The sequence below is a fragment of the Scyliorhinus torazame genome, chromosome 5 (genome assembly GCF_047496885.1).
Source record: "Scyliorhinus torazame isolate Kashiwa2021f chromosome 5, sScyTor2.1, whole genome shotgun sequence".
NCBI lineage: Eukaryota > Metazoa > Chordata > Chondrichthyes > Carcharhiniformes > Scyliorhinidae > Scyliorhinus > Scyliorhinus torazame.
This window is the reverse complement of record NC_092711.1, coordinates 211855117-211870644: the sequence shown is the minus strand read 5'-3', so window position 1 is coordinate 211870644 and position 15528 is coordinate 211855117. Positions and strand designations below refer to the sequence as shown.

Sequence of the window (15528 nt, the reverse complement as noted above, 5' to 3'; positions counted from 1 at the left end):
ATTACTCCCTGTGCCACGTGCCAGTGAGGCTAGAAATGGGAAGATTGTACAGTTCAACATTGTGGTTCAATGAGCTGATAATCAGCTTGGCAATCCTTCCACCACTTCCCCAAAAGGTAAAAAAAAGGTGAAGATACACTGAAAAAAGGACACACATTGGAGCTCTGACTGGGAAATTAGGTTTTAGTGATGGACTTTTCTTCATCAACGCCTTTGACATTGAATTAGGTAAATGGTTGCCAAGCAGCCTGGAAGTCTGAAAAAATAAATCAGCTGAAAGGACTCCGTGAAATTGGACTTGCAAGGGAAATTCAATGGAGTCTTCTGCCAAAATGCTAATATCTGCCTTCAACTTCCAGGCCTTTTGACTATAGCACTTGAATTTTCTCTGCATCTTCAACTCATGGCAACGTTTATATTTAAATATTTTCTTCGTCTTCCATCATCGAGTTATTTCAGCATTTTCGTAGGTTGAAATCTTTTGAGTCCTCAGCTGTCACAACTCTGGGAGGTTACAGAATGATGTCTCTTAAAGATATGTTGGCAGTCTTCATTCAGAGAACTAGTCTGAAAGTGAGATCAAATCAACCTACTCCCAATCATTCTAATGCACTCCACATGCCTATCCAATAACCGCTTGAAAGTTCCTAAAGTGTCCGACTCCTCTACCACAGCTGGGAGTGCGTTTCACGCCCAAACCACTCTCTGAGTAAAGAACCTACGTCTGACATCCCTCCTATATCTTCCACCATGAACCTTATAGTTATGCCCTCTTGTAACAGCTACAGACACGCGAGGGAAAGGTCGCTGAACATCCACTCTATCTATCACTTTCATCATCTTATACACTTCAATTAAGTCAGCTCTCATCCTCCTTCGCTCCAATGAGAAAAGCCCTAGCTCCCTCAACCATTCCTCATAAGACCCAACCACCAATCCAGGCAGCATCCTGGAAAATTTCCTTTGCACCCTTTCCAATTCTTCCACATTCTTCCTATAATGAGGTGACCAGAACTGCATACAATACTCCAAATGTGGTCTAACCAAGGTCTTGTACAGTTGCAGCATAACCTCACAGCTCTTAAACTCAATCCCCCTGTTAATAAATGCAAACACACTATAGGCTTTCTTCACGGCTCCATCCACTTGGGTGGCAGCTTTTAGAGATCTATGGACATGGACTCCGAGATCTCTCTGCTCCTCCGCATTCTTCAGAACCCTGCCATTAACGCTGTAATCCGCATTCAAATTTGTCCTACCAAAATGAATCACCTCACACTTATCAGGGTTAAACTCCATCTGCCACTTTTCAGCCCATCTCTGCATCCTCTCAATGTCTCTTTGCAGCCTACAACAGCCCTACACATTATCCACTACTCCACCAATCTTGGTGACATCAGCAAATTTCCTAACCCAACCTTCAACTCCATCATCCAAGTCATTGATAAAAATCACAAATAGCAGAGGACCCAGCACTGATCCCTGTGGTACACCGCTGGTGACTGGGCTCCAAGATGAAAATTTACCATCTATCATCACCCTCAGTTAACTGTAAGTCTTTGTTAACAAATATAACTATTTAAACATGTACAGTAAAGGGCACAGGCCAGGAACGTTTTCGATACTTGGGTCTTTCCCATTTGTGCTCAAAACCACATGGACCCCTGGGTCTGGGTCATGTACCTTTTTCCATCACTGTGTGGGCGGTATTGCGCTTAGTCTAAAGTTAACTCTGAATGTGTCAGACACTCATATCACAGTAATCAGAATTATTGAAATAGGTTTTCCTATGTTTGAACACAGCCGAAAAGGCAACGCTGCACTCTTAACGAAGGTACATCAAACATGCAGCAAATTAACTAAATGAAACATCACCAGACACAATGGCTAAATAATAGACTCGAAATTTGATCCATTACATTGTTGTGTTTACCTCAGCATCAGCCAGTTTGGAGAAGTCTGACTGTCTTCCAATGTAGAATTCAATTCCTTTATAGGCTCCCTCCAGGGTAAGACCTCGGATTAGGAGTATGATCAGAACCACATAAGGGAACGTCGCAGTGAAATAAACCACCTGACCATGGAGAGGAGCTTGTTAGATTTCCATGTTGCTGGTACAACATTTACAGCATTGAATCCAACTGAATGGTAAACTGGTCGGATTGTAATCAAAGCAGAGATTGAATCAGAAAACAATTGGGGGAATAATAGCAAGATAGAAGGTAAAATTAACACTGAGATACATATTGTAACAGAAGTTAAATCGCATAAATCTAGCTTATTTATGTCTCATATTCAGATAAGTAACAGATTTAAACAGGAGAATTGTATGGAGTGTGCTGAATGTATTTCACTCCTCAGGTTTCTTTGCCATTCTCAATGTTTAGAGGAATCTAATTTCACTCAGACAAAATCATGACCCTAATGTGCTCAATCACTGAGTCAGTTCTGTCCAGCATTCCAAAGCAATGGTAAATTCACCCCAAATCCCTGAATCAGTGACTGCAACCCTTGGAATGGGGGGCATATTTCTGGGGTTTGGGAAAAATTGCTGCTGTTCTTTCCCTCAAGAGAACGCTCTTCAGATCTCACCCAGGCCTGAAGAGCTCATGAACTATGGATCTCCCACTCCCCAAAGAGACACTGTTGCCATCAAATGTGAGATAAACCTGCCCACTTCACTAATTATTTCTAATTTCTAGTTTTATTCTTGCAGAAATCTATACTTTATCATTAGTTTTAAATCTGTTCATCACCGATAATTTTACCTTTCCTGAAGATTTGATTCCTTTCGATAACACTGCCCCAATTATCAGCCGGGCCAGGAGCAGACAGAGGGCCAAATACCAGACAATTTCCCCAGTCTCATCCACTGAACTGGTACGGCGTAATACCACTTTACTGAATAAAATGACAACAAACATCTTGTATTAGGATAATGTTCAATACATACAACGTCTATTTGAATAAATATTTAAGGGCAGTAGGTAAGTGATTTCACAACCAGTGGATCGTATCTAAGTTCCACAGTCCCACTACATCCATACCTGAATGGCATTGGCCAATTAGACAACTAACTGGAGGAGAAGACTTCAAAAATATTACCATCCTCAATGATGGGGAAGGCTCACACATCAATGCAAAAGATAAATGTGGTAGCGGCACTTTAAGGGAGTGAGTGCTCAGAGGATCATGTGACCCCCAATCAACCAATGGGCCTGGAACACGTGAACCCTTGGGGTGAAGCACAGGTTTCCCAATTAGTTAGGAGTTTGGAGTATTAGAAAATGGTATCTTTTATCTCACTCTCTGTGTATAGTTTCTTACTTTAATAAACCCTTCATTCGTTGATCTACCTGGTGGTCGTCCGTCTGCCAGGATATTACACTGGCGATGAGGATCAGAGTGTATTCCTGCTCTTATATGAAAACTGGGAAATGAGACCTCATGTGAAAAACTGTCCTTCAAAGCAAACTCGTAAGCTACCAAAACTAGTCCGCTTAACTATCCCTAATAATAGTCGGTGTCAAGGGCCAAATCTCATGGGCCAGGATTGGCTTCGCCAAATTAATTAAAAATTGGCTAGAAATCTTCCAAATTAATGCAGGTTTTCATGAAATCTTAAGAAAATATCAGGCGGTTTCCCAACATGGGTTAGACAAGGTACAGGACCTTAAATTAAAGATTTACATGGATCCAGAAGCCACACCCAAGTTTTTTTTAGAGCTCACTGCAAACCTTAAGCCTAAATGAGAAGGTTGAGCCTGAACTCAAATGTCTAGAAGAATTATGTATCATCAAACCTGTACAGTTTTTAGAGCGGGTAGCTTCAATCGTGCCAGTGGTGAAGCCAGATGACCATCAGGAAATACAGAGGAGACAAACTAATCAGCCAGCCAAATTGGACCAATTACCCAAAACCAAGAATTGAAGATTTATAAGCTGAATTATCAGGAGGCTTAACTTCCACCAAACTTGATATGAGCCATGTGTACAAACAATCAGAGTTAAAATGACCATAAACACCAACAAAGGCTTATACCAGTGTTACTCTTCAGAGTCTGTGCGGTATTACAGCACATGATGGAATGTTTACTACAGGACCTACCCAAGCTGATTGTCGATCTAAATGATGTGTTGATTACAGAAGCATCCGAAGAGGAGCACCTAGCAAATCTCGAAGAATTGTAGCATCCTAGAATTTACAGTGCAGAAGGAGGCCATTCGGCCCTTGGAAAGAGCACTCTACCTAAGCCCATGCCTCCACCCCATTCTCATATACCGACATAACCTTGTGGACACTAAGGGGCAATTTATCATGGCCAATCCACCTAACCTGCACATCTTTGGACTGTGGGAGGAAACCGGAGCACCCGAACAAAACCCATGCAGACACGGGGAGAAAGCTCAATCTCCACGCAGAAAGTCACAAGGATGGAATTGAACCCGTGTCACTGGAGCTGTGAGGCAGCTGTGCTCACCACTGTGCCACGGTGCTGCCATAAGTCTCGAAAAGATTTAAGGCAGCCAGGGTAAGGCTAAAAAGATAGACCCTATGGAGGAGAGGATCAAAACAATTAAGGATGCATTAGCTCCCAAGAATATGTTGGAATTGAAAGTCCTTTTAGGAATGGTGAACTATCTGAACCAGATTTATTCCTAATCTTTCCACAATGTTTGCACCCTCTAATGATCCTCTTGTAATTCCTTGTCTGATCCTAGTTTCCCTTTTCAAATCCTGTCTTGCTGGCTGCTTTTAAATTACAGACTTTTGAAAAACCTCAATTGTGATTTGTGGTGCCTTTAAGAAGCTTCTGGAAGGTTCATGGAATATAAGATAGGTTCCATTGTGCCTTTAAGTTTCTGCTTAGGTCTGGACAGCAGTCGGAGATGATTTAAAACACTCTTTCTATCAGCGACGGCTGGTGATTTTAAAACACTCCCCACCCAGGCCTGTAAGGTAACTTCTGATTGAAAGACTAAGCAATAGACAGACCTGTGAAAGTTTAATCCTCTGGGTGGTGATGTGCATCACTGTAAATACATGTAAGCTAGCCAGACACTAGAGGGAGCACCAGAGACATCACACACACACACTCAACCAATAGATAAATTAGATAGAAGGCGACCAATGGACATTCACGATACACAAGGAGGTGACACGACCACAGGGGGGCATTACACCAACCCATACATAAAGGACACCACACACATGATCAGCCCTTTGGCCAGTGGAGACAGTCAGTGAGGAGAGGCACAGGGTTGATTCAATATTACACCCACCACGTGGAAGACAGCAGCTGGTTAGTCAGTTTAGGTAGCTATAATAGGATGAGCAGTAGTGTCGAACTCAAGTTATAAAAGTGTACTTGGTGTAAATAAATGTGTTGAAGTTATTATCGACCTTCCTTTGACAAATGCAACACAAGGAAGCCGCTTATGTTACAAAGGAAACATAACAAAACATGGTACCAGTAGTGAACTGTTTAAATCCAGATAGCCATACCTCAGCGTACAGTGACAACCAGCAATACCCAGGCAAGATGTACGAGCTCCGGGTTCCGCAGCAGCTCCAGTGCCACGGCGATCTCCGCGAAAACTGGCGGCGATTCCGGCAAACGTTTGAACTCTTCCTGGTGGCAGCCGAACTTAAAGACCTGGCCGATGATGAAAAAACAGAGCTTTTCCTCACCATCGCCGGTGCAAGAGCAGAAGAAATCTTTTAAAAATTCAAGTTCTCCAAGGGGCAAAACAGGTGCGACTTCCAGGCAGTCCTGGACAAATTCGGCAAATACTGTGAGGAAAACACACTCCAATCGGCAAGAAAAGGTAAGAGAAGCGCCAGTACTCGAGGCCGAAATCCCGGACCAGAGAACGATTTGGGTCGGGGTCGGCGGCCATCTTGCTAAAGGGACTACACTAGTGCAGTTGCGCGAGAAGTGCACAGAACCGGAAGGTTCGTTTGCGCATGCGCGAGACGCCGTGCATGCGCAATCAAGAAAACGGCCATCGGTAAAAGAACAGCGATCTGCGCATGCGCAATCGCTTCCGACGTGCTACGTCACGCGCGTCATGACGTCAGAGGCCCCAGACCGCACCATTTTAAAGGGGAAGCGTCCCAAATCAAAGAAAAAATCTTTTAAAGCTGTAAAACAACCTTCCTTCACCTGGAATGACAGCACAATGCCTCAAATTGAACCAGGAAATGAATTTAACCTGCAAAGAACACTGCAACAAGCAGTTTCCTACGCACAAACCAATAATTCTGACCTTGAATACTTCGATACCGACCTTTACATTTTCTCTGGACCTCGCGAGCCCAATGACAGCTCCATGGTCCTAGACAACTACGACTCAGACGAACCTTTCACCTTGAGAGGCTACCCCAGTACCAAATCCGAACCGCAACTGGACGTGTTGCACATTGGCGACCCCCGCATTGAATCCGATGCAGATGCGGATTCATTCTTCGGATTTGAGGATCTTCAACCCAGCAGATATGATGTCCCCACTCATCAGTGCAGGATGATGCTGCAGCCTGAAATTAAGAGACAGAAAGCGGTACAAGCCCACAGAGAGCGGCCTGCTGACACAAAGAGCGTGGTCCACGCCCCGCTCAGGGTTCCCGACTCTACGAAAGAAGACATGCAAGACTCCACACCGCAGTCCTTGCATGCACAAGAAGTGACTCCAGTATCACAAGACTCCACAGCAAGTTGGTGGACAGACTCCACAATGGCAGAAACGCATGACTCCGATGCGCAGTCCTTGCAGGAACAAGACCATGAGGGTCTAGCAACCTCCTCTGACCAACTAGCGGCAGACGATGCAAGTCTGCCATGCTCACGTAAACAGCAAGTAGACTATGACAGTCTACCACGCTCCACTGCACAGCAGGACGACCATGACGGTCTATCATGCTACAATGAAAGACAAAGCGATGATGACTGTTCAAGCCCAAATGAAAGACAACGGCAAGACAATGACAGTCCACCCACATTGTTTCCACCACCAGATGAAGACTCTGACAATTTACCCAACCCTAGTGAACAGCAAGCAGCTACTGAGGATCTACCCACAGTATGTGAGACGAGTGTCGACAACATCCCACTTCCCATGCAAGATGTACAAAGTGACAGACCTCAGCTAGTGTGTACAGAGGCACTCAACGATCACTGTGAGACCACTGGTGACGCCGGTGACACCACGATACTTCCACCCTCATTCGCTCGAACCTCTCCACTAGTCAATGCATTCCTGCATGTTCCGACTCCAGACGTGCAGCTTCAAGAAATCTCAGCTGACTCCAGTGAACCTGCTAAGACTCCGGACGGGGAGCATCAACAAATAACAGACCAGACTCCGGATGGGGAGCAACCAAACGCCGACTCTGATTCACGTAAGCCAGACTTTACTCCAGACAGGGAGCGCCGCAACCTCAGTGATGGCACGCTCAGGGTGACAGCAGATGCCACAACGACAGGAGATGGATCACGTAACAATCACACTGGGTCAGCAATAACAAGCAGTGGCCACAGTCCAAGAGGAATACACCAATTTTCACCACAGCTATGTCTACACATTTGTTCCACACCGACAGTGTGGCCAATGACAGCTCATGCTGGACAAACCCAGTATTCAAGCCTGCAGCAGCCAGCAGTCGATGCAGCATATTCTCAAACAGGCCAGCACTACGGATTGCCCACTAATGGAATCAAGACCGAAGGAGGACTACCGCCAGTGCAATCTGCACTACAGACTGGATGCCTTAGTTACAGCCCAGGATTTGCTGCACCACAGCCTGGCCAGACAGCATATTCCTATCAGATGCAAGGTTCTAGTTTCACACCATCACCAGACATTGATGCGAGCAGCAATTCTGTCTCCAAATCGACATTCTTCAACGCTTCTCAGCAGAATCGCCCTTCCAGCACAACATGTGGCCAGAACCAGTATGCACAGTCTTATCCAACTTCAGCATATGGCACATCCATGACCTCTAATGATACTGTTGATGGTACCTCTTCAATGTCAACGACCTACCAGCTACAAGATGCCATCTGACAGCACCACCACAAACATTAAAAACAAAGGAAAAGACACCAAATCAGACAGCGAAGTGATTTGACCACTTCTTGGTTCCTGTGGCTCGGAAACGGTGATGGCGTTCATAACCAAGAGAGACATTTGACCATGATGATTGATGGTTTATGGACTCACATGAATGATTTGGACTTATTGTTTAATCACTGTTCCCATGACTTGTACATACCTTACCTTATCTACCTGTTCTTTGTTCAGTTTTTCTTAAAGTGTACAGAAAATATGAACATATAAAAAAGGGAGGATGTGGTGATGTGCAATACTGTAAATACATGTAAGCTAGCCAGACACTAGAGGGAGCACCAGAAACATCACACACACACACTCAACCAATAGATAAGTTAGATAGGAGGCTACCAATGGACATTCACGATACACAAGGAGGTGACACGACCACAGGGGGGCATTACACCAACCCATACACTGCCCTTTGGCCAGTGGAGACAGTCAGTGAGGAGAGGCACAGGGTTGATTCAATATTACACCCACCACGTGGAAGACAGCAGCTGGTTAGTCAGTTTAGGTAACTACAATAGGATTAGCAGTAGTGTCGAACTCATGTTATAAAAGTGTACATAGTGTAAATAAATGTGTTGAAGTTATCTACACGTCTGGACCTTCCTTTGACAAATGTAACACAAGGAAGCCGCTTATGTTACAAAGGAAACATAACAAAACACTCTGTTTGAAAAGCAGGAAAAAGCTCAGTCTGATATCGCTCCTGAGATTCCTAAAAGGTCCTGAAGACCAACCCCTTCTCTCACATCTATCCCACAGCCAGAACCGCTGCACAAAGACTGGACCAGCAGCTGAAAGGCAGAGTGGACGGTGAAATTGCTGTAAACTCTCAGGTAGGGAATGTTGATACTATCTCAGTGAGACTGAGAGCCAGTCTGGTGGAGGTATGTACAAGTGAAGGTGACTCTCCAGAGGAATTCCTGCAGCCTGCGGGGTTGAATTGAAGGCAGGTTTTAAAAGATCCAAACCAACCAATGGTTTTCAATACCTCATATTCTGAGAAGATCACGATAAAGACACTACCCCAGCAGCAAAGATTCTCATCTCTTGTCCCATTTAACCCCCATTATATTAATTCTTCAGCTTCACCACTGTGCGTCTGCCTTGTGTGCAAGAGTGGGTGGAGGGTGGGATGGAGTTGGGGAGTAACTAGATTTGCAGATCGTTGTTCGATTATTGCCATTGCATGTTTAACTCTTACCTTGTTGTAAATTAACACGTCTTTTGTATTTTACTAACAAATCTGATACCTGTAAGTCATTGGAGCAGTCGAGGGTCAAAGATATCAGGAAAATATAAAAATTAGTGGTTAATTTACTTACGTTGGGACTCATGGGTCTTTGGGGCTGGAGTTGACCGTGCCCACAACCAGGGTGGCATAACTACACTTACACACACTAATCAAGAAGCACCGGAGATGACATTGGAAAGAGCAGCCGAAGGAAGCCTTTGAACAGGTTAAACTAGCTTCACAGTCATCCAATCTCTTGGTCCATTTTGACTCATCAAAGTAGATAATCCTTACCTGTGATACCCATTATGGAATAGAATCCATAAGATGGTCGATGATGCAGAAAGCCAATCGCTTGTGCCTTGAGGAGTTGACCAGTGCTGAAGGAGTTTACTCCCAAATTGAGAAGGAGGGACGAGTCGCAATATTCGGAGTCATAAAGTTCCACCAATTTATCCACGGACAACATTTCATGTTGTTACTGATCATAAACCCCTGCTGGGGTTACTTTGAGAGTAAAAGGCCGTACCCTCCATAGCTTTGGCTAAGGCCCAATGCTGGCTCTTTGTTAACAGCCTGCAACTATACATTTCAACATAGATTGGGCACCCACATGTTGAATGCGGATGCTTTGAGCCACGTTCCCCTACCTCAGAGTATGCTGCCTCCAGGACTGCGCCAGAGGAGATCGTTCTTGCTTTCTTGGCACGTTGACAGTGTCAGCGAGACAGATCAAGCTTTGGACCCCAAAATATCTCTTATTATCTTGAGTCAAACACAGGGGACTGGATTCTCTTCACCCTTGTGCCAGAATCGCAACCGGCGCGGGGGCGCAGAATCGAAGTTCCCGCAAGAAATCGGGACTGGCGCCGGTTCACTGATTCTGCGGGGCCCAGAAAGTGGCTTACTCGGGGAGTACACCGTGTCGCCTGGGACCTACCCCAACAGGCCGAAGTCCCGACGGCGTGGAACTAATGTGCTCCAGTCGGGATACTCGCGTGGCGGCTGGGGACTCGCCCTGGTTGGGGGCGGGCCGATCGGAGGCTGGGGGGGGGCCTTATAGGCGGCCATGGAGTGCTTGTGCTAGGGTCGAGGGTTGGGCACGCGGCCAATCGGGGGGGTCTCCTTTGAGGGTCTAGCTCTGTGGTCTGAGTGCGCCGTCGAGCATGGCGTGGCCGCTGGAGGCCGCCGTCGTGCGCATGCGCGGCCTCCAACCCGGAAATACGGGGGCCCGTTTCTGCAGCAAAAGCCGCGAGATCTACTCCGGGTTCCTGCTAGCCCCCTGCAGGTCTTGGAATTCGTGCCCCTTTGAACCAGTTTTTTCTGGCGTAAATCCCGACCGTTTTGACACCGGCTTGGGAACGTAGTCCCAATGATGGAGAATTCAACCCATGGTCCTTCATGGCTGGTGTTATGATAACAGGTCTGAGCTACGACTCTTTGAGAGAAGAAAAGATGAGTTAAGTTGTGAAGGCGGCACATTATTATGGCGAGCAAAGGTGGTTGTTCCCACCCCCTAGGAAGCTATTGCTAGAGGAGCCACACTCTGTCCATTCAGGGGTGACAAAAATAAAGATGCTCAAACTCAGTTACGTGTGGTGGACCAGGATGGATATCGACATAGAGAATCTGGTCCAACAATGTGGCCAGTGTCAAATACAGAAACACTTGCCTTCTGCGGCCCTCATGCACCCTTGGGAGTGGCCAGGTCGCCCAAGGGTGAGACGACATTTCAATTTTGTTTATCATTGATGCTCATTCCAAAAGGTTGGAAATATACAATATGAAATCCATGATCTCATCAGCAACATTAGATAAATTGTGACAGGCATTCACCACCCTGGGGATGCCCAAGGTTCTGGTCTCATATATTGGGACTGCTTTTACCAGTGAAGAATTCCAATATTTTATGAGAACCAACAGTGTTCATCATATTTGAACTGCTCCCTACCCCATTGTTTCAAATGGACTGGCTGAGAGAGCCATTCAAACATTCAAGGCCACCGTGAAGAAATAGATATCAGACCATTTATAAATCAGACTGGCCTAGTTCCTGCTCACCTATTGGACTACACCATGCTAAATGGGATACACTTCGAACAGATCTAGCAACTCAAGACTGGGCATCCATCAGGTGCTGTGGGCCATTAGCAGCAGCAGAATTGTACTCAACCACAATCTACAACCTCATGGCCCAGCATATTCCCCACTCTACCATTATCACCAAGCCAGGGGATCAACCCTGGTTCAGTGAAGAGTGCAGGAGAGCATGCCGGGAGCAATACCAGGCATCCCAAAACATGAGGTGTCAACCTGGTGAAGCTACAACACAGGACTACTTGCATGACAAACAGCATAAGCGATTCCACAATGTATGCATCAGATCTAAGCTCTGCAGTCCTGCCACACCTAGGTGAGAATGGTTGTGGACAATTAAACAACTCACTGGAGGAGGAGGCTCCATAAGTATCCCCGTCCTCAATGGTGGAGGAGCCCAGCACATATGTGCAAAAGGTAAGGCTGAGGTATTCTCAACAATCTTATGGATGAACCATCTTGGTCTCCTCCGGAGGGCTCCAGCATCACAGATGTCAGTCTTCAGCCAATACGAGTCACTCCAAGTGATATCAAGAAACGGCTGAAGACACTGGATACTGCAATATTCTGACAATATTCCAGCAATGGCACTGGAGGCTTGTGCTCCAGAACGTGTCGCACCGCCAGCCAAGCTGTTCCAGTACAGCTACAACACTGGTATCTACCCGTCAACGTGGAAAATTGCCCAGTTGTGTCACAAGAAACAGGCCAAATCCAACCCAGCCAATTACCGCCCTATCAGTCTACTCTCCATCACAGCAATGTGATGGAAGGAGTCATCAACAGTGCTATCAAACGGCACTTACTCAGCAATAACCTGCTCACGGACGCTCAGATTGGGTTCCTGTGGTCTTTCAATATTCAGTCTGATTCTCCATTGTATTTTCTACCTGACATCTGTCATATGAGTACTTCTTCCTTTTCCTCTTCACTTCTATCTCTCTCGTAATTCAGGGTGTTGTAAATTTATCTGTCCAACCTTTCCACTTTGAGGGAATATATCTTGCCATTGCCAATACTATCCCTTTGAATGTTGTCTGTTGCTCAGTGATCGTGTTCTCCACCAACTGATTTCAACTAATTTGCCTCAGATATATTCGTAACCCATCGAGTTGGCTTTGCCCAATTAATTATCCATGTTCTGGATTGCTCCTTGTCCTTGTCCATCACTCCAGGAGGTCCTCAGTGTAGTGCCTGAGACCCAACCACCACCATCTGCATTCTCAATGACTTTCTCTCCATCATAACAAAGTGGCGATATTCTCTGATGATTGCACAATGTTCAGCACCATTCGCGACTGAAGCAGTCTATGCCAAATTCAGCAAGGCCTGGACAATGTCCAGGCTTGGTTAACAAATGGCAAGTAATATTTGTGCCACACAAGTGCCAGGCAATGGCAATCTCCAACAAGAGTGAATCTCACCACTATCCCTTCAATGGCATTATCACCACTAAATCCCCCACTTTTTTAAAAATATAAATTTAGAGTACCCAATTATTTTTTTTCCAATTAAGGGGCAATTTAGCATGGCCAATCCACCTTACCTGCACATCTTTGGGTTGTGAGGGTGAAACCCACGCAGACATGGGGAGAATGTGCAAATTCCACATGGACAGTGACCCAGGGCCGGGATTTGAACCCGGGTGCTCAGCGCTGCAGTCCCAGTGCTAATCACTGCGCCACATGCCACCCTCAAATCCCCCACTTTCAACATCCTGGAGGTTACTGTTGACCAAAAACTGAATTGGGCTAGCTATATAAATACAGTAGCTACAAGAGTGGGTCAGAGGCTAGGAATATTGCAGCGAGTGACTCACCTCCTGACTCCCGAAATTCTGCCTCCCATCGAGAAGGCGCAAATCAAGATTGGGATGGAATACTCTCCACTTGCCTGGATGAGTGCAGTTCCAATAACACTCAAGAAGCTTGACACCATCCAGGATAAAGCAACCCATTCGACTGGTTCCCCATCCACAAACATTCACCCCCTCCATCACTGACGCACAGTGCCAGAATAGTGTGTAAACTACAAGAGGCAGTGCAGGAACTCACCAAGGCTCCTTAGGCAGCACCAACAAATTCCATGACCACTACCATCTAGAAGGACAAGGGCAGCAGACACATGGGAATACCATCTGGAAGTTTCCCTCCAAGCCATACACCATCCTGACTTGGAAATATATCACTATTCCTTCACTATCCCTGCGTCAAAAATCCTGGAACTCCTTCCCTAACACCACAGAGACTGCAGCGGTTCAAGAAGGCAGCTCACCACCACCTTCTCAAGGGCAATTAGAGATGGACAATACATGCTGGCGTCGCCAAGGACGCCCTCATCCCATAAACACTTTAAAAAAATCTCTGCCAATTCTAGGTGCAGCTATCTGAGTTCATTTACTCACTCCCAGTATTGCTCACTTGGACCCTGGTGAGGAACGTAGATTTCGGATCCATTTGGACAAGTTTCATTGTTTACATGCAGCCATGTTGTATTCACGATTTCAAAATATCCATCATCCAGAGTGAGATTGCAGAGTGGATCTAGAAAATGGGGAATGTGTTTTAGTATTACATTTCACTGGGAATGATGCTGTCATTTCGAGTGATACAAGCAGGGTCACTTTCATTCTGATTGAATCAATCCAATCACTTTTGTTTCATGGTATTTAACCGGTGCTCTTGGATTCTGAGAGTTTGTCTGTCTGCAGTGTGAGCAGCTGGTTTAGACCAAGTCAAATTTCATAAATGCTGCGTGGGACTAAGGGTTGCAAATGTCTTTGAAGGGGTTACTTTCCACAAATCACGGCCACCTTTTGATGCGTTTTTCTGGGAAGGAGCCCGATCACTGTCCAATAGACAGTCCAAATCATTGGAATCATAAAAAAGTGGAATATGTTTGTAAGAGGCTGAGAGATTGAGGAAGAAAGTTTCCAAAAGATGGGAAATAAACAGGAATAAGCTCATACAGTCAGAGAAAGAATGAGAAAAATATTCTGGCCAAGCAGAGATACACAAACTGTAGTGTGGGAGGGCATGTTGTGATGAGGATATTGTGATTGTGCAGTAGCGTATGGATAGATTGGGTCACTGGGCGAAAACCTGGCAAATGGGGTTTAATATGGGGAAGTGTGAGGTCATTCACTTTGGCAGGAGGAATCAAAAGGCAGATTATTATCCACATGGAGAGAGACTGCAGGTGAGTGATGTTCAGGGGGATCTAGGTGTTCCAATGCTTGAATCACAAAAAGCTAGCAGGCAGTTCAGACAATAAACGGCATTTTAGCCTTTAATGTAAGGGAATTTAAAAATAGGGAGGTTTTGTTATAATTGTACAGGGTGTTGGTGAGGCCGCATCTGGAATACTGCATGCAGTTGTGGCCCCATTACCTAAAAAAGGATATAGTAACATTCGAAGCAGTCCAATGGAGATTCACCAGGCTAATGCCTGGGATGAAGCTAAACAGCCTGCATCTGTATTCCTTGGAGTTTAGAAGAGTGAGGGGGTGACCTTATTCAAACATATAAGACCCTGAGGGGGCTCGACAGGGTAGATAGCAGAGTCTTGAACAAGGGGACATGGCTACAAGATAAAGGGCAGGTCATTCAAAACTGAGGTCCGCAGAAATGTCTTCCCATAGAGGGTGGTGAATCTCTGGAATTCTCTGCCCCAGAGGGTGGGGGAAATGAAATGAAAATAAAAATTGCTTATTGTCACAAGTAGGTTTCAAATGAAGTTACTGTGAAAAGCCCCTAGTCACCACATTCCGGCGCCTGTTCGGGGAAGCTGGTATGGGAATTGAACCGTGCTGCTGGCCTGCTTTCGAAGCCAGCAATTTAGCCCTGTGTTAAACAATCCCCTGGGTCATTTGAAGTATTTAAATTAAGGGCAGCACGGTGGCGCAGTGAGTAGCACTGCTGCCTCACGGAGCCGAGGTCCCAGGTTCGATCCTGGCTCTGGGTCACTATCCGTGAGGAGTTTGCACATTCCCCCCGTGTCTGCATGGGTTTCGCCCCCACAACCCAAAGATGGGCAGGGTAGGTGGATCGACCACGCTAAATTGCCCCTTAATTTGGAAA

General features: G+C 45.7%; 1 protein-coding gene across 2 annotated transcripts in view; it reads right to left on the bottom strand.

The window, feature by feature from the left end:
* The window catches only part of LOC140420926 (sodium- and chloride-dependent neutral and basic amino acid transporter B(0+)-like), a 113645-nt gene that overhangs the window by 45160 nt on the left and 52957 nt on the right, over window positions 1-15528 (bottom strand). For both annotated transcript variants that reach the window (XM_072505083.1, XM_072505084.1), the window contains 3 exons: window positions 13854-13992; window positions 2769-2901; window positions 1934-2074 (listed from right to left, as the gene is read on the bottom strand). In XM_072505083.1, the coding sequence (XP_072361184.1) occupies window positions 1934-2074; window positions 2769-2901; window positions 13854-13992 (413 nt within the window). The remainder of the gene's footprint in view (window positions 1-1933; window positions 2075-2768; window positions 2902-13853; window positions 13993-15528) is intronic.